The 20,521-nt window shown below is 41.3% G+C and overlaps 1 protein-coding gene across 17 annotated transcripts in view; it reads right to left on the bottom strand.

Moving 5' to 3' along the window:
- Nucleotides 1-19,284, bottom strand: part of FAM184A (family with sequence similarity 184 member A) — a 62,436-nt gene extending 43,152 nt beyond the window's left edge. For 10 of the 17 annotated variants that reach the window (XR_014509944.1, XR_014509945.1, XR_014509946.1 and 7 more), the window contains exon 1: nt 18,177-19,254. Coding sequence is in view for 13 of the 17 variants with exons in the window: in XM_083435178.1 (XP_083291304.1) it covers nt 18,177-18,347 (171 nt within the window). In the remaining 4 variants the exon portion in view is untranslated. Of the gene's footprint in view, nt 1-18,176 lie in introns of all 17 variants that reach the window. The other 7 variants (XM_083435185.1, XM_083435183.1, XM_083435180.1 and 4 more) reach the window with 6 other exon arrangements.
- Nucleotides 19,285-20,521: the final 1,237 nt, after the last annotated feature.

Genomic DNA, 20,521 nt, shown 5'->3' with positions numbered 1-20,521 from the left:
CTTTCTACTCACAAGGCTCACTTGAGATGGTTGAAAATTACTAAGGCACTCCAGTCACAAAATGGTGGTGCAAAGAAAGAGCCTGTCACAAAATTGGGGGGGGGGGGGAGGCAAAGGAAAACACCTGGCATAATCCACTAGCAATCACTGGCATCCTTTTCTGCTGATATTCAATCTAGCTTTGAAAACTGCTAAATTCTTTGCCACAGCTTTTCCTTTGTAGCAAAGATTTACATAGGTCAGCTTTCCATATGCTGAGTACAGACATTTGTTCTGGAGATAGTAGGACAGTCTCCCCATTTTAGGGCTTCTAAGTGGCCAGTGCTTTTTTCCCCCCCCTCTCCCCACCTCTGCATGTCCCTGAAATTATTTTTTACACATCTTCTGAAATATCTCCATTCACACTCAATTTGTGCCTACCCCCCCAAAAAAACAAACAAACCATGTTTCTTTCTTCCCTCCTCTTTCTAGATTTCTTAAACATGACTCCTGGACATTTTTCCTCAGAGGCCTTGTTCCTCTTTAACCAACAAACTTCTTTTCCATCCTAGCCACCTCTACCTAGCTTGCAAGGAGCTGCTGGTGCTAGCATGAGTCAAACTAAAACATTTGCCAAACACAGCTAGGGAGCAGAGAAGGCAAGTAAGAGACACTCAACAGCATGTAGCACTGAGATCCACCTGAAAATGGCTCAGGGTTTACTAGCGGGTCCCACTGACTGCCACAATCTATCACAACACTTAAATATGCTTAAACACACCAATTTCAGTGGGCTTCAGTAAATCAACTATGGCCACCCAAGCCTGGTTTTGTGTTGATTTGTAACCAGTCCTGTTTCTAATATTCATCTAAAAGACAACTTTGGATGAAACTAAAATGCAACCCTACAGACATCATTTGCAACTGTGTGTCTGTGTGTTTAAAGGTATGTGAGGGTACCAACGAGGCTTTCTTCCTGCAGCTTGTAGATTTTGGCAGGAGAGAGGTCTTGGTCAAGACCATAGCAGAAGTGGAACCATTGTACCAAATGGTGTTACTCAGCTGTATACTCAGCTGTATAGAAGAAGTGCTTTTCAGTAGTTTTCCCTCCCCTCTGCAAACCCCTGAACCACCCATGCCAAATCTATTCTGGGGGGTCTTCCAACACATTGGAGTATATTTTGGGAGTGAGGGCTGTAGGGCAAGGGAACAAAAATTGCTTCCCTTATCTGAGTGACACCCCCCCCCCCAAAAAAATCCAAAGAGTTTAAACTTCCCCATATGGGTAGGGTTGACATATTTCAAAAAGTTAAAGAAATGACACCTAAAAATTTGTTGAGCTTTTTATTAGAAACCCCCAAAAATTATTAAGCTTTTTTTTACAAAAATGTGAAAATATCACAATTTTTCAATTGACTTCCTACGATTCAGAACAAAGCACCACATTTTTGAAATTCCCCACGAACATCAATGCCACCTGTGAAATCCCAGTAATGGCAGCCCTATGCCAGGTTCCTAATAAAAATAGCCCTTACATACCTATTTTTTTAACGGGCATATTTGAAAATGAGGTATTAAACATCATGTCTGATTTGCATTCAATAGATCTGTGTTCAATTGGAGTCCAGAAGAAAGATGGAGAGCCCTGAAGAGACTGGAGGTGCAGCAGGGCTTTGTTTACGCTGCTTAGCCTCCCTAACAGCTGATGTGAGGGGTAGCACAGCAGCAGCAGCAGCTACTGACACTGCTTTTCCATTCATCCTACAGCCTCCTGCCAGCCCCCGGAGCTTTAATTCTAGTTGTTGATATTTTTGAACACAGTATTTTCAGATTGGATTGAAGAAAAAGCGAAAGAGAGAGCATTTAAAGGGTGCTCCCCACTTTACACAATTTCACGTATGTGTGCAGGGGCCCAGAACATAACCCCCACATAAGTGGCAAATGGCCTCTACAGTAGTTTTAAAAATGCATTGTGTTGGACAAAAAGGAGTAAGAACAGTGCAAAGATTGCACCAGACAAGAATGGAAAAACTGTTCAGTTTGTGATCTACTCTGTATATCAGACTTTTAACATAGACAAAGATTGCTTTAATATGGTAAGAAACACAAACGCAGCTGGGCCACTCATGATGCAAGCCTCCCCCAAAGAGATATTAAGAACAATTTCATTTCTGATAGGCAACTTTTTTCCACCTCACTTCAGTTCTTACACATTAGCCCTGCAGGAAAGAAAATACTCCAAGTATTTTTTTTCTCAACCCTAACAAAAAGGAACGATAAAAGCATGCACTGTATAATTTAACAACCTTGAGTAGTCTAGCCATTCCAAAAAGAGAGAGAGAGAGAGTAATAAAATGGAAGACATTTCTTATCGGAGGCTGTGCTCCTCAATGCCCTTTCTTCATGAAATCCCTTGTTTATTTCAGAAGCACTGGCACATTTATTTAAATAATGCAGCTATTAATTTTTGAAAAACCTGACTCACAGCCTTTCCTTGGTAAGCCTACAATGTGCCTTCCCAAGTGTGGGAAGGGAGCCACCAAACACCAAGGTTGCAGAATGAGCCAGTGGCTTCAAGTTCCTAGCTTTCAGAACTGGGCCTGGAAGTAGTCCACAGTCCAACTCCTTACCAATATACTTTAAGCTGGGTGAAACCTGAACAGGTACTGCTTTGCCTTGCTACCCATCCTTTGAGGCATTAACCTTAGAGACTTAAAACTTAAGGGAAATGAGTGACCAAATACGTACATCAGAGGTACCAATCCTCCAATTTCCCATGGCTGGCCGGTACAATGATAATCAGATTCATGGCTGACCATTGTCATGAAGATATACATTTCAATGCTACGGTGTAGGATGAAAAGTAGTATGTAAAGTTTAAATAAAGGAGGGAAATGTTGCTAGTGTATATAATTATAATGTATTTAATACTTCTAAATGGTTTTAATTTTGTGAACAACATTGGGAGGGGTTGCACTAGGCAGGCTAAAAATTCACAGATGAATCTAGACACAGACATAGCACAGTACTTGTACTATATTTTAATTGGTTTTAAGCTGTCCTGTTCATTTCATTGTAGCTTAATATTATTTGTATAAATTCATATTTTGCACATAAACTCACATGACTTTAGGTAGAATTACTATGTGCAACATTAGAAACTACTAGCAAAGGTTATCTACTCTTTTATTGGATTCATATCCCACTCTATCCCAGGGCCTCAGAGCAACATAAGTTTCCCCAAATGCTACTACTTCTGCCCAAAGAGTTCACAACCTATAAAAGAAATTTACATTTACAAATCACACTACTTTAGATTTAGACTGTCATATGCCTTGGGATGAGTCTATACAAACTGGTTTAGATGTCTGAACATTTATTACAGTCAAAAGCCTTAGGACTCTCTCCCGCCTTGTTTGGCAGAAAAACAATTTTTACTCCAGAGCAGATGGCATATTCTTGCATGATCAACTGTAGACGGACCATTATCTGCTGCTAGCAATCTCATCAACATGATGCTCTTTTCATCCTGACTAAATCCTATGTGTTGTCCTGCCTATACAGTGGTACCTCGGGTTAAGAACTTAGTTCGTTCTGGAGGTCTGTTCTTAACCTGAAACTGTTCTTAACCTGAAGCACCACTTTAGCTAATGGGGGCTCCCGCTGCTGCCGCTACCCCTGCCACATGATTTCTGTTCTCATCCTGAAGCAAAGTTCTTAACCAGAGGTACTATTTCTGGGTTAGCGGAGTCTGTAACCTGAAGCGTATGTAACCCGAGGTACCACTGTAACTACTAGATCATACCAACCAGGATTTTTTTCAGCCAGAACTCAACGGAACTCAGTTCAGCCACCTCTCAGGCGGGCACCATTGCCATGCTAAGAGAATGAGGGAAGTGCTCACGGTGAGTTCTGGCACCTCTTTTTCTAGAAAAATAGCACTGATACCAACCATAGGGTAAGATGCTGAAGTGTACACGCAGCTATGCCTCAACAGCATACCAAAATGTTTACCATAGTGCTACTTTTTATTTATTAAATTTCTATCTGGCATTTTATCTGCTGCTATGCATGACATCTTCGGGGGAAGAAAAGACTAAGGAGACAATCCAGAATGGAGTCCCTAAAATGGTTGAATGGTATCTTGTACGCCTCCTTCCAGCAACTCCTGCAGCCAAGCTAAAGTTTTGCTCTGCTTTCCTTTGGTCCATATCAGTGAGGCAAAGAGAAGGATTTTGTCATCTGGTCAGCCCAGAACCTCCAAACACACTACCCAGGCAAAAACAATGTGGGAGGCAGCAGTTACAAGTTACCAGTCTCTGCAGCAACAGCAGGTGCTGTGATTCTCCAGCAATTTGACTTCACCCCCAGAGGCACACTCCATTGTCTCTTGACACAGATAGATGCCAATAATAAATCCTGCCTTTCCTCCAAAGAAGTGCAGGGTGGCAAATATGTCCATACTATAAACAATACAATTAAATCTTCTTTAAAAATTTAAAATTGTGTTGCGTTAGTACTGGAGTACCATAGCCTTGTCAAGACTACACCATGCACCATGGTATTCCACAGCTCTTGTAGCCTAGCTTTGGATAGACCTTCATGTAGGTCCAAGCCCCAACAGCCTGAATACAGGAATCACTTGGGAATCTGGCTCCTCTATACAGAGATTTGAGGCATTTATCACTGGTAATACTGAATACAGTACTGTTCATGCAGGATTCTTGTGCTCAGAGAGCAATAAAATAGCAGCTAGAACATGACTTCATTATGTGGTACAGAGGCTCCATACTTTGTGTAACACACACACACACACAGAGAGAGAGAGGGGGACCTACAACACACTCTGGTATCTACGTAACTTGTGATATAGAACAGATGCAGTTGTATTTTCATTTCCACTATTTTCAGTCATTTGCAATTCAAATCCACAGAGAATGCTACATTCTTGATAAAAAGATTACAACCCTACATGAAAATTTTTGCAGCTACTGAAATAATAAATGGAATGACAGACAACCACAGAGCTCACTCTATTTAACCTTTGATACAACAAGCTACTGAACAAAAGATTTTTTTTATTCCCTGTGCCTTTTCAAAGTATGCATTGTGTTAGATCTTATTTTTTCAAAATGCCATATAACACATATTCTGTAGCTGCAGGGTATGCCATCCATTCTTCTTAGCCAATACAAAAATTATACACTTGCATTACCAATGCTTTAGTGTAGTTATTAAAATACTTCCTTTTCTATCACATAGAAATGCACGTACAAGTGTTATCTGCAATACCTAATCATATCTACTCATAAAATATTTCCCACATAATCAACTAAAATTAAAACTTTCCTTTCTAAATCTTTTAGTCATGAAGAAATCTTAACCTGCACAACATTTCATGTTTTTTCTTTTCTTTTTTAGCAATCAGAGCCCTCAGTCACAAGGCATGCTTGGCAAATCACACTAAGACAAACTTTGGCTTAGTGAGACTCTGTGGCTCCTAAAGAGGAGTTTGCAGTCTCTTTGCTCCACCTTTTGCTACTTCTCTAAGCCAGTGTTTGGCTTAGATTTAGAATGTTATCCAAACCTGAACTGATGCTTAAGCTATCTCTTCACTAACCACAAGCTACAGAGGTTGACATAATTAGAGTATGGCAGGAAAAAAACCTAGGGAGGAGCAAAGTTTTCTTAGCATGTTGTGCAAGCCAGTCCATTGTTTTAACTGTTAAAAAGGTAAAGGTACCCATGCCCTTACGGGCCAGTCTTGACAGACTCTAGGGTTGTGCGCCCATCTCACTCAAGAGGCCGGGGGCCAGCGCTGTCCGAAGACACTTCCGGGTCACGTGGCCAGCGTGGCATCGCTGCTCTGGCGAGCCAGAGCCGCACACGGAAACGCCGTTTACCTTCCCGCTAGTAAGCGGTCCCTATTTATCTACTTGCACCCGGGAGTGCTTTCGAACTGCTAGGTTGGCAGGCGCTGGGACCGAACAGTGGGAGCGCACCCCGCCGCGGGGATTCGAACCGCCGACCTTTCGATCAGCAAGCCCTTAGGCGCTGAGGCTTTTACCCACATAATTACCTTTCAGTTTTAAGAAACCAAAATAGTGCAGCACCAGAAAAATTTAATGTCACCATACACAGTAAATAAATTTATGCACTAGCTCTTCAATATGAAATCTAAAAGGACTAGGTACTGTTAAAAGCGATATCCAAAATACAAGATGCTAACAAAATTGAGCTATTCTTCTTGAAGGAGAATTTCAAGAGGTGGATTCAGTTACATTAAAAAAACCAATGATTAACTCCTGATTTTTCATGTTAATTACTCCCCCACCCTTGAATCTCAGATTTACAAACAAAACTGCTATATTCTTCCCAACAATGAAGGGGGTGTATACAGAAATAATCAACTTTACACAGCCTGGAACTAGTAATATACAGGAGTGTACAGAACAGGTTACTTTATCCTTCTCTTACAGCCAATCTTCCCTATGGTATCTCCCTCTAACAATAGACATAAAATGTTTCCTCAGTACTTTCTATATCATCCTTCTTCACATCTTCTTTAAAAAGTACAATTTCTTCAACAAAATTAATGTAGAAATTTGTCCAATTCCATAGCATATGTTATGCCAAAGATTTGTGTTATTTTCTCCATCTAAAGTATTCTGGAAGCTCCAAAACTCTGGAGTTCAAATAAAACATACTGATATTTCAAGGGGGGGGGGGGGAATGTAGGGGTAGCAGGTAAGATGACAAATTTGTGTAGTTCATTTTCAGCACTTTTGCCTTCCAGTCAGGGATTCTGAATGTTTTGCATATATGCATGGCTTTTTGTTTGTTTTAAAACCTTTGGTCAAAGAAAATAGGTCTCTGAACTGTTACTTTTTTGTAGTACTTGCTCAGATAGTTTAAAAGAGGTCTGTAAAAGCGCTTTAGGTGTCACAGTCAGTTCTGCTTATATCATACTTCTTTCCAATCCAGTCTTCACCTCAGGCTCAGCTTTAAGTTTGAAGGATATAGACCAAGACAAGATAGGGGAGTGTACAAGGAATTTTTTTAGCCGCTTACAAGTATCTGTCATGCAAGGTACATACAAATAGTATGTATCAATGAACATGTGTGTCATTTCATATTTGTTATTCACAAAACACATTATTAGGTATTTCTTAATCTTTTTTCAGTAATGGCTTCAAAGCATCATATATTAACACAATCAGTCCTGTCTTTATAATTGCCATAGGCAATTTCCACTTGGAAGACATGGTTTGCAATGGAAAAAAAGTAGATAGACATTAGGACCAGGTTGACACACATCTGTGTAAACAATTTTCCAGTATATGGATGTGAGTTTATGAAATAGATGCTGCAGAACAGTGGCTAGCAGCCATTTTGGAAAATATACTTCTGCTAATCTGCTCAGTGTTTTTTCCATTCCAAACCATGTCATGCAAGTAAAATTGCTGTAATTACTTTCCTGTGGAAGTCTATTAAAAGGAAAGAAATGTATGTTGTGAGTTAAGGCATTGAATATACTGAACTTTCTAGTCTTGCATTCCTTGTTAAAAGCAAATCACAACTTTGATCATTTGGAGAAGTACTGCTAGTTGCCCAACATTTTACAGAGGTCTAATAGGCCTCCAGGGAAGCGGGTGGCACTTTGGGTTAAACCACAGAGCCTAGGACTTGTTGATCAGAAGGTCGGTGGTTCGAATCGCCACGATGGGGTGAGCTCCCGTTGCTCAGTCCCTGCTCCTGCCAACCTAGCAGTTCAAAAGCACGTCAAAGTGCAAGTAGATAAATAGTTATCGCTCTGGCAGGAAGGTAAATGGTGTTTCTGTGTGCTGCTCTGGTTCGCCAGAAGTGGCTTAGTCATGCTGGCCACATGACCCGGAAGCTGTATGCCGGCTCCCTCGGCCAATAAAGCGAGATGAGCACCGCAACCCGAGTGTCGGTCACGACCGGACCTAATAGTCAGGGGTCCCTTTACCTTTAATAGGCCTCCACTAGAAATTGGGCATTTAGTGTTACTGATCTCAGGCTATGGAACATTGTTCTATCAGAGATTTTGCAGGCACTCTCATTTTTCATTGCCATGTGTCCCTTGAAGAACTTTTATATAGACAGGCCTATACCACTGTTTGAATTAATTGGTCAGCCAGTCATTTTTATCTGTTTTGTACTTTTTTTAATGGTGTTTTATATTTTATTGTATATACTGCTGTACGCCCATGTTATATTGTAAAAATTGACAATATAAAACACTTCTTTAAACAAACTTTTAAAATTGCAAGCTAAAAGGTCATGTTGATAAATTAACTCAGTGTCTAAAAACTGAACATCTTTAGCAAGCAAATGATGTAAAAAACTTATAGAACTGTGGCTTCAATATGCTTGGGCGAAAGTTTCAAGGCAAATAACTTAATCTAAGAATTTGCACTTGTGCTTGGAGGCATTTACCCAATTACAGTGGTACCTCGGGTTACATACGCTTCAGGTTACATACTCTTTAGGTTACAGACTCCGCTAACCCAGAAATAGTACCTCGGATTAAGAACTTCAGGATGAGAACAGAAATCATGCTCTGGCGGCACGGCAGCAGCGGGAGGCCCCATTCTCTAAAGTGGTGCTTCAGGTTAAGAACAGTTTCAGGTTAAGAACGGACCTCCGGAACTAATTAAGTACTTAACCCGAGGTACCACTGTATGTGCTGCTAGCTTTACAACTGGTGTTTGCCACGGTATGCTACTGAATATGTACAGATTCTGTATGTATGTATGTTGATATACCAAGATCACATTTTCATATTGGGTGGCATTCAACTAAGTTTTACATAGACCCCCTGAAATAAAGGGGCATAATTTAGTAATGTTCATTAATTTTAATCAGTCTACTCTTGAGTAACACTTAGTTGAATACCCACTGCTTCTAAAGTCTTTTTCATTGCTAAGTATTGCTCAGTATTGCTTTTTCATTGCTAAGTATTTCATTGCTAAGAATATTTTAAATAAAATCTGATTCTAATCAGAGTGGAGAAATTTAGAGAAGCTCATACACTCAGGCAACAGGCTTATACTCATTCTTTCTGTTGCACCAAAGAATGCTGACTTTTAGGGGATGATTTTATGGGATGGGGGCTGCAACTGGAAAGGGGATGTAATAAAGCCCCCTAGTGAGCATGGAAAACATCACACACCTTGGGATTCTGGCTGTTTGAGTGCTGTTATTCCTAGTATTTTAAAACAGCACTTATGTTCAAGCATGCATGCTCAGAACCACAGCTTAAGGAAGACTGAGTGAGCAGTGGATTGTATAGTCTCACAGAATAGGTTTTCCTGGCTCCACTCTCCTCTACAAATTACTACTAGAAGGGGGTTAATGGCCCTGCAGGAAAGGTGTGGGTATAGCAGGAGCTGAAGCAGAATGGGAAAATTGGAAGAATTTTGTTGGGTGGGGGACTGCCTTATACAAGCGGCTTTTCCACTCACTTAAGATATTTCTTGATCCAAAGCTAAGCATCTTTCATTTGGATTGTAAAGACATTCAGCAAACAGCTCATCTTAATGTCTGATCTTGTCACATCAAAGTCGCATTTTGTGTTTCTTTGTGATATTTATAAATGAATGCTAAGGTTATCTACTCAGTTGCATTGAAAAAATGCAACTTATCATGGTATTACAGACAAAAGTAGCAGGCAGATAATCATAAAATGTAATTACTTTGTTAATTAGTATGTTACTGAGCAGCATTCAAGACAGGAACTAAAAATAAACTCGCATTCAACTTCAAGCTATAATAGTATTGGAGCAGCTACTAGAACAAATGTTAGCCAGCTGTTACCTTGAGTAAGAAGAGAGATATGACAAAAATCAGATTATAATATTAAAATTATCATATTGAATTCCAGTTATCTATGTCACCCCTGTGACACAAAATAAAAGCTTAGCTAGGCAGGTAGACCATTACTAGAGGAGATGATGCCACGCTCGGGGCTCATGCTTATTGTTTTAAGAGATGGTAGGAAATAAAACAGTGGCAAAGGCTGCAGTGAATTTTTCTCTTTAAATAAACTGTTGCTGTCATCAGCACCTAAACAATTAGGATATAACTTTTTCATCCACTGAGTTAGAAAATCTCACCAACAACAAAACTGAGACTTCAATTACACTATGCCTACCAAACTGATGATGTACACTCAACAGTCTTCTTTTGTTTGGATTTCCCCCCCCCCCTTGCAAAATGGTAGGAGAAAATGTCAACTAATATAATTTTTATTGTTCCACGTAGCAAGAAAACATATTTGGGGAGGTTTAAATATATAGGATACTTAATTCCCAACATTTATTTTAGCAAGAAGATAACATGATTGCTTTGGGTTTCACACTATTTGATAATAAACACTATTTAGACTTTCCAACATAGAATATTAGAAAAACTGTGGGGTGAAATGGAACATAAAACATCATTACTAATAAACAAAAAGTAAAACTTGCAGCAGTATAAAGAAGACTAAACTGTATGAAGGATGTCTACAGATTATATACTTCCACAATTCATTTTCAAATGATTTTTGTGAATGCTCAATCTGCTAGGATGACAATCCAGAATATTTGGCTCAAATTGCTTTTTAAAAGATTTCCAGAGTGTTGAGGTGTAATGCCAACATGTCAGGGCTTTCAAAAGACTTGTTTTGTGTAAATGTAAAACTTGCAAAGTGACTGAGGCTGCTATCCTACGTGAGAATCAGCCCCATTTAACTCAGTGGGACTTACTTCTGGGTGCAACATATAAAGATTTGTGCTATAAGGTAGGTGAAAAGGTAAGAAGAGGAATCTCAAACTTCCAAACCTATATTGAAGGTTTTCCAACAGCTCAGTAAATTCTGGCCCAGTTCAGTAAGATGATCCATAGCATTTTGTGACAGCTAAAGCTTTGTAGTCCCATTGGTGATTGGACTTTGGATCTGGTGTAAATTTACTCCAACTTAATTTACAACACTTTGCTTTATGCCCCTTTCTTGTGCATAAGGATTGCTCCCTTAGCCAATATCCCTGACAATCAGTCGGTTTACTCTGAGCAGGACTGACAGCATTGGTTTAATTTTTTTTAATACATCTCAATAAATACTATTCTGCCTCCTAGATCACAACGTTGTGAGTCCCTTTCTCACCCATCATATCATCATATGTAACATAATTTATAAATTATTCCTTTGCTAACTTCCCAAATCCATCCCCCCTTCTATTCCTCTTTTTATATGTCAATTTCAGTTTCTCATTTTAAAAAAAATAATTCTCAAGGAAACTCATCAGGATTATAGTTGAGATTTTTCCTAATGTACAAATTTTTGTATAGGATTTTGCCTAATATACTATTTTTGCAAATAATTTTTCCTGATATAATGCATGTTCCTATGCTATTTTTGGAATTACAGTGGTACCTTGGGTTACAAACACTTCAGGTTACAGACTCCGCCAAGCCGGAAGTAGTACCTTGGGTTAAGAACTTTACCTCAGGATGAGAACAGAAATCGTGCAGCAGCAGGAGGCCCCATTAGCTAAAGTGGTACCTCAGGTTAAGAACGGTTTCAGGTTAAGAACGGACCTCCAGAACGAATTAAGTTCGTAACCAGAGGTACCACTGTATATGCATTTATATGCACACTTCACCTTAGAATATGCATCCCTAGCTGTAACCAAGGTTTGTTCTTAATTTATTATTTGTGGTTTGTCTGGGGGAGAAAAGACAAAACTGGGTTTGGTTGAAATGCTAAGCCTTACTATGGCTTAGCCCAACAATTAGTAAAGCAGTAGGGCTGTGGGAGGAGCACTGTAGCGTCAATCTTTCCTCCAGAAACAGTCACATTTGCTCATTTGCGCTAAGCCACTGGAATCCTGTGAATCATACTGTCCCCTTGCTAGCACATGTATAAATGAATACGGAACAAAAGATGTGTGCCTCAAACTAAGTTCTGGGCCATTACAAATCCAGGGTAGTGTTCTCTTATGAGACTCCACGGCATGATGTGTGACCAAACACCTTAAAAAATGAACATAAAAAGTTCAATTTGTTCACATATTTCTGGAAGGTTTTTGAGCATTGAAGGCATCTATGCTGTAAGGATTTTTAAAATTTATTTTTTGCGGGGGGAGAGATATCTTAGGGAAACTCTCTGACCCAAATCCTACCATTGTTTGAGGATATAAGCATCCATATGATTACAATAGATATTCAACCACAGCACAGAAGTAGATAAATTCAAGGAAGCTTCTCTCACACGGCTTTGTTTTGTATTTATCTTCTTAGCATAGAAACAAAGTTTTGGCTTCCAGAATGCTTGATTACTAAAAGAAGCTGACCCAAGAAAATGCATGCTCATTAAAATTCTGCATATATACAACTGTGCAGAATACTAATTGGCTTGACTCAGAGAAACTTGTACAAGAGGGTAGTACATGTAAGGAGTATGGTACTTAGATTGACATACTGTAAGTACTTGCATTTGCATTAGGTTGGTAATAACCAGTTTGGAATAGAGACCAGTTGCCGAGACTTCATCGCTGTTGTACCCATTTAACTGTGATCACCAGCTTGCTAATGCAGCAATGCAGCCAACATGCACAGGATTCCTTTGTAAATTACATGCAGAAGGATTCTACATGGATTTTCACAAATGAAAATTAGGCAGATGGACCTGTGTGCATGCCATATGCAACGTGGAAACAGAAGACACTGACAGTGGAGGCATAGATGGTTCACACAAACCATAATCTAGCACTATGTGGATGAGCCTCCATGAATCAAATGAAACATTGAGCTTGAACATTCCACACTCCCATCTCCCATGCAGAGAGCAGAATAACATCCACATAAATTTTTGCTTTTAAATAAGTTTGGCTTAGCATTATGTACAATGAAGTGATCCTGGTTTAAAACAATGATTCGTTAACAAGGCAAATTTATGATCCATTGTTTGAAGCTGACACAGCAGAGCGTATTTTAAGCCAGGATTCCCGGTTGATTAAACACATTTCATCAAGCTCCTTATGCTGAAAGATATATTGACAGAAGTAGCAGTGGACCATCAGGCCTGGCCTTATGAGCCATGAGGTTCAGATATGGATGGGGGCAGTGGATTGTACCCCCGTTCACCCTCTGTCTGCCCTGACTAGCAGACCACCACTGCCACTGCTCACACCCAGCCATCCACCACTGTTGCCACCTCCTCCTACCTGCCCGGCACTAACTTGGCAGCATAGTCCTTTTCTCACTCTGAAGAAAAAGTTACTTCTAAAAAGTAAATCTGGCACTGTTGTATCAAAACAGCAGCACCTCAAGGTGCTGTGTGACCTTGCTCATAATACCTCACTTTGAGAAAGGGCACTTTCCTCAGAGTGAGAAATTGAGAACTTATACTATAGGAGTGAGCAAGTAGCAGATGAAACAAAGCAGTGAGGAAGAAAAGGTGACATGGTCCACCCAACTCTGGCAGTGCAATGTTTTGCATCAGCCCTGAGAACTGAAGATAATTCCTGTCTTCAGAGTTTCACTGACTTTAGAACTCCTCCTCAAAACTAATTTGTACAAACTGCAGATTAAAGAATCTGGAACATATGCTATTTGCTGATCTGCTGAAGAACTCTGATTTACAAAGACACGTGTACATATAGTCCAGTAACCATTACAAAAGTTAAACAATGCTATGCTATATTAGAGCATAATCAGCAGCAAACTGTAGGATTTCATGTATCCATTGTTAGTGATATGCAGAGCAGACCCACAGAAATATCAACAAACTTTACTAACTTTAGTCCATGCATTTCAATGTGTCTTCTACTCTGAGTGTGACTTAGTTGGATAAAACCTATGCTTTCCATCTTCTCAGACCTGACGAAAGATCCTACTATTATACAAAGGTAGTCGGTCTCCAAGACGTCATACCCTTTTTGCATTGTTATTACAGACAAATGCAATTATTTTGAAATTTTACTTTGGGTGAACTGTCTACACTCATTGAAGCCTAACTACTACAGACAAAAAGAAAGGAGCTCTATCATAAGCATTTTCACATAGACAAGTCTGTCAGTCTGAAATGTTTGTTACAGTCCAGGCAAGTTGCCAGCATTTCCACTCCAATACATTAATTGGTAAAAGGAACAAAGATTCATTCTACAACAAGGAGTGTTTATTTCCCTTCCTCTCTCAAGACAGACAAAGAAACACTACACAAACCTGAAGAAACTTTATGCATGTATTTGAAGTTAACATATTTGGGAACACATCCATTACATTTAAAGCACAAGATACCTTTTATTCATGTAGCCCTGGTACAGCAATAGTTGACATTAGTTATTCCATTAGTTATTCAAGCTTTTATGGGTAATTCATATGTCACAGAGGTGGTGGGACAAATGAGGTTCATATACCGGATTAGGCTGCTTGCAGAACAAGAGATAATTCTGCTCTCCCCAGGGAGGTTCCTAATTCTCATTTATTGCCCATCCAACTGCAGCTCCCCACCCAACCCACAGCATCCCATGTTGTTCCTCAGGATCCATTGATTCCCATGAGCATCCATGAGGGTATGGTTTTGTAGCAAGCAAATAAGCCCATTCCAAAAGTAAAAAACAAGTCACAATATGTAGGATCCAACCAACTGTGAATAAAGCTCAGCCCATTTTCTGGCTGTTTGCACATGGTTATTGTACTTATATGTGTATATATAAATACAGTTATATATTTATTGTAAACCACTTTGAGATCTTTCAGATTTTAAGCAGTCTATAATTCGATACAATAAATAAGTATATAAATAAAGCTGAGGACTACTACCTAGCTAAGTTGAAGCTTTGAAGGAACAAAAACTCAAAAGTAGTGAAATGTTCAATGGGGAAGAAGCAAGAGGACACAACATCTCACACATAATTAACATTTTATTGTGGCGTCTTACTCAGTTCTATTTTCAGTTAAATCATCTGAATGCCATCACATCTGCAGCTAAAACCATACAAAAGGAAGGCATGAGCAGACCTAGTAACACAAAAATTGTTACTAACACACACAAAAGGCAGAGAACCCCCCAAAAAGTCAAATGAGGAATGAACATGTTCAGTACACACAGAATGCTGAATGTGGGATGGGGGGAGGACCCGAATAAGGTATACCGAACAACAGCAGTATGCAACATTTTGTTGTAGCTCTAACTTGTCTACACTGCATTTAGCAAAGAAGAAAGGCACTTCCTACAGAGCCCAAGTACAGTCATACCTCGAGTTGAAGTAGCTTTGGGTTAAGCGTTTTCGGGTTGTGCTCCGCTTGCACAGATGATCAAAATGACGTCACGCGCATGCATGGAAACGGCGAATCACACCTATGCAGGTTTGCTTCAGAATGCGAACGGGGCTCCGGAATGGATCCCGTTCGCATCCAAAGGTACCACTGTACCTTTTTCCTGTAACTCTATACAAAATAACTATTCCATATACCCACAGGTCACATCAGACTCCCCTTTGTGACACACAGTCTGTATATTGTGCATTTTTAGTAACTTAGAACATCCAAGTTTCCTCAAATGGCACGGAGATGAAGTTACAAGGCCTCCTATACACTTTATTGTATTTTAACACAAGAGCCTGCTGTATCATACAAAGGTTCATCATATCCAACATCCCACAGTGGCCAACCATGTGTCTCAGGGAAATACAGAAAGAGGTTTGGAGCACATAGGTCTCTCCTACTGTTGTTCCATAGCAACTGCTATTCTGAGGCATATTACTTCCAAATTTGAATGTTTAATATTGTCACTGACAGACCTATCCTCACTTCTCCAATCTAAATCAATGGAGGTTAAAGTCAGACTGTTAACAAGTAACTTGTCTTCAAAGCATTTTTGTAATGAGCAAGTTTTCTGCTCTCATCTGAGACCCCTTTCTTCTTATGAGTACTGCTCTAATGTTCTTATTTTGTGATGTTTTAAATTATGTACATTGTAGGTCAGATTCAACTAACTGGTCCCGCTAGTGGAAGCCTGTGCAAGGACTTCTGCTAATGCAGTGGGGCTTCCCTCTGCTCTCTCATGCACTTCAAACTGGCTCTGGGAGTTTAGGAGAACCCCCAGCATAGCACACAGAGGGAGGAGAGGAAAGATCTTTCCGTTGGGCAAGAATAATGTTTGTGTTGATAGAAAGGCTGGAAAAGTATGATATTGAATTTCTCCTGCATTTTTTATCTTTGTAAGCCAATTCAAGATGTATAAAAAGCAAGATATACATTAAAAATACATACAAATATAAAGAGACTCCAAAGCGACCAACTCTCATCGGAATTCATATAAGCATTTGTTACATTGGCATAAAATATTTTCTTTCACATATACATAAAACTTAACATACCCCTTTTAGTACAGATATTATTATTACTCTAAATTACCATCCGTCTCCCACTTTTTCAAAACACAATTGCCCAACACCACCAAATCTTCCACAGATTTATTAGCATAAAACAAACTTGCCACAATGTTTTGAACAAAGAGTACAGCACTACAACTGTATACATTTACATAGGCTGATAAACATACACCTTAATTCATCCCCAAATCTACCAGCTTAGGCTGGATAGCCTGAGCCTGCTTTTTCCTTGGGATAAAGTTTTGCACTTCATTAAATAGCCATCCTTAAATAAGGTTAAAGAACACTGTTCCTGGCTTTAGAGTACTGTACAAAGAAATATCTATATCTTTGTTTTTCTTTCCCAAACTTACTACACTTCCATGCTAAAGGTTTAAAGGCACTGACCTTACATTACATTATTCCAGGAAGCAAGCTCTAGTACATCAAACATGGGCAAGCAGAAAAAGCTGGTGGAACTATGCAGAAACTTTCCCAAATAGAGCATTTACAAGGATGTGGAGGGGCTGAATCAGCTCGGAATCACATTACAGCATCAGATCTGATTCCAGCCTGGAGCACCAGCTCCAGAGTAGGACTGTGGACCCATTTTCTATGCCAGTCAACTTGAGCAGGAAAGGTGTGGATGGCCAACATATTTTTGTAAGATATTTACTAAAATATGCCTGAAAAGTGCACAAGAACAAGAAGTCTGGAATTCTGGTTCTCTCACCAGTTATACCTCACATTGCCAATGCTATAGTACTTGGATCTTCTAAAGAGGCCCTGCTCTGGAATCCATCTAAAAGGCAGACTATTTTAGCCTCCACCAGCAGCCCTGTCTTTTTTGTAGCAGCCCTGATACTATGTAACTCTCCTAAGAAAAGTTAATTAGCATCCTCCCTGCTGGCTTTCTGAAGGGAGGTAAACACTTTTAGTTTCAGTTCGCCCTTGAAATCTAATAATTGCTGTGTTCACAGTTTTTTGCTGTACAATACTGCAATACTTTTCTTTTTTGTTGGATCTTTCTTTTGTATTTCGTTATGCTTTACCTTTTGTAAACTGCTATGAGGAATGAAAAGCTTAAAATTAAACAGGTAGGCTTTAAGAAAGCTGACAACAATCTAAATCACCATTAAAATTATTCTAGAGTGATTCATTCTGTGGAATTATTATGCAAAAAGAATTATACAATAGGAGCTAAAAAAACCTTACTACTTGCATAAATGAAACCACCAATATTAAAGCCAGAGAGCTATAACAAGACAGCAATTTAAACACATGAGATGATACGTAACTGGATTCCAAACATAAGACAAAACATGCAGCCTGAGCCTATGCATGTTTACTCATAAGTAAATCCTATTGTGTTCAATAGGGTTGACTAGCAAGTGACTGTGCATAGGATTGTAGCCCTTGTTCCACACAAATGCTACCCTATGAACAGATGTAACTTTTATGCTTAAAGAGGGACAATGATAAATATTAGTATTGCTATTAGAACGGTTCTTCTATTAAGTGGATATAGAGAAATAAGTGCAACCTTATCACCTATCAAGGTACTCTCTGCAATAACTGACACAACAGCTATTGTAAAATTAATGCAGCCCTCTCTTATAAGAAATTTTGTCAGATTTAAGTGGACAGCACAACTGAGACTTTACTCTCTCCAATGCAGGCTTGTAAACACACTTTTTAAGGTTCAGAAAAATTATAATTTAAATAAAATGGGAGCAAGAAAAGAACAAACAAATGCTCTAACAAATTGGGAGGGGGGGAGAGATGCTTAGAGGATGGAGGGCTCCCTCCTACCTTGGTGAGCTGCGCTATTTTCTTGCTCATTTTGAGATGGAGATCCTGATTATATTCCATGCCGAGCTGGGAGGAGGCGGCCGACGAAGTGGAGGTGGTGAATTTTCCAGCGCTCCCCGAGGAGCTGCCGCTGTAGTAGTGCTGCTGCCAGCTCATCCCTGGTGTCGCCATCTTCCACAGCAAAGAAACCCTGCCAACCGCTCTGCCAAGCGCCGGGAGGAGAAGGGCGAGGGTGACACGAAAATAGGGACGGGGGAGGAGGGGGGGTTGTTGAGGTTGCAGGCGGAGGAAAAAGACAAGGATAGAGATGGAAAGCAGCTAATGCTGGTGGCAAACAGGACGGCGGGGGGTGAGGGGGGGAAGGCGAGGGGGGGGCAGGTCAAACTACCTCTTCACCTCCCCCCCTCCAGTCCCCGCTGCTACCTCCTCTCACTCACAGCGTCTCCCCTCGTCCCCCTCCCGGCCTTATTTGCCACTCTGGCTCCTTCTGCACCATTTTCCTTCGTGGGAAGGGGAGGCGGGTGAGGGACCCACAGACTCCCCGCACCTTGCCCTTCAGTTCAGGTGAGGGAGGAAAGGATGGGGCGGTCGGGGAAGGATCTCCTGAGGTAACCACAAGCCGCCCCCTGCGGGCTCCTCAGAGATTCCTGCTGCCGTTTCCTTTTTAAACCTCCCCCCCTGGGGCAACGGATAAACGAGCGAGGACGGGGGGGGGGAGCGCGCGTCTCGTGCTCTCCGTCCCCGTCTCCCCCTCACAGCGGCGCCTTTCCTCCTCCCGTTCTGGGAGCGGTGCTCCCCGCGGGACCCTTTCCCGGGTCCCGCGAGGGGAAGGGGAGCCCGAGCGAAGCGCCCCCCGCCGTTTCTCTCGCACGGGGGGGCTCCTCTTCCCCTCCCGGAGCTCGCCTCGAAGACAAGCGGGCAAAGCCCCCCCTCCCCCCTCCAAGCGAGCGACGCCGACTGTTGCTACCGAAGCCGACGCTGCCCGCTCGGCGCTCTTTGGCCACAAGAGGCCAACGCTCCGTTACCAGGGTCTCGGAGAACTGTTTACGCCGCGCGCGCGGCGTCATTTCCGGCGTCCATCCTTTCCCCCCCACCCCGGCGCGCGCCCGCCGCCGTCAGTTCCCGCCCCTTTCAGTACCTCGGAAAGGGACTTAATTTTAAGTCGCGCACGCGCAGATGCGCTCTCCAGGGTGGTTAGTTAAAACCTTTACGGCGGGTGCGCTAAGAGGGAGGCGCGAGAGAGCGCCGTGTGCTGTTAAGACCCACAAGAAGCGGCTCTGATAAGCATCGCTCTCCCGCGCTGGCGTCACGAGCACGGCCAGGCTGCAGCAACGGCCAGGGCAGCCCCAGGAGCAGGTTGGGTGGCGGTTGCTGGGCTGCTGCCCGCTAATGTGATCCTTCGTTGGGAACGATTGCAAATCACCTCTCCCTCTCTCCGAAACATACACATCTGCTCAGAACTCCAGAGATTCTTCTCAAATTATAGTGTACATATACACTTATGATAGCGAAAGATCGAAATAAGAACATAAGGAGAGTCTGCTGGATCAGGCCAGTGGCCCATCTAGTCCAACATCCTGTTGTCACAGGGGCTGGACAGTTTCCTGTAGGCACACGAGCCAACTCCTAGGGGCCAGGGTCTCTTTGCCCCCCCCCCCAATAAAATATATGAGCTCCCCAAGTTAATGGGCATCACCATTCAAATGGTGTGTCTGCACCACGTCTTGCAATCAGTTATGTGAGGCTCCCCCAATATTTTATTCAAGTTGGCATCCCTGTCTGTGGTAAACAAGCAAGCTGGATTCAAGCACAAGAGCTCTTTCTCCTCCTGTGGTTTCCAGAAACTGGTATTCAGGATCTGTGGAGGCAGAGCATAGCCATCATGGCTAGGAACCATCTCCTCCATGAATTTGTCTAATGCTCTTTTAAAGCCAGCCAAGTTGGTAGCCATTAGTGCCTCCTGTGGGAGTGAGTTCCATAGTTTAATTATGTGCTGTGTGAAAAAGCATGTTTTTTTTAATAAAAATATCCACCCTGACTCTCCCAACACTCAGCTTCATTGGAGGTCTATGAGTTCTAGTGTTATGAGAGAGGGAGGGGGAAAATTCTCTATCTACTTTTTCCATACTGTGCATAATTTTATAAGCTTCTATCATGTCACCTCTTACTTGCATTTTTCTAAATTAAAAAAGTCTCAAACATCGCAGCCTTTCTTTATAGGGGAGTTGCTCCATCCCCTTGATCATATTGCTTGCCCCTTTCTGAACCTTTTCCAACTCTGTAATATCCATTTTGAGGTGAGGCGACCAGAACTGTACACAGTCCAACCACTTAGCCTCCGTATA

This window comes from Podarcis tiliguerta (genome assembly GCF_965153285.1).
Source record: "Podarcis tiliguerta genome assembly, chromosome: 3".
Classification (NCBI taxonomy): Eukaryota; Metazoa; Chordata; class Lepidosauria; order Squamata; family Lacertidae; genus Podarcis; species Podarcis tiliguerta.
Note: the sequence above shows the minus strand (reverse complement) of the source record. Positions and strands in the feature narration are given on the sequence as shown.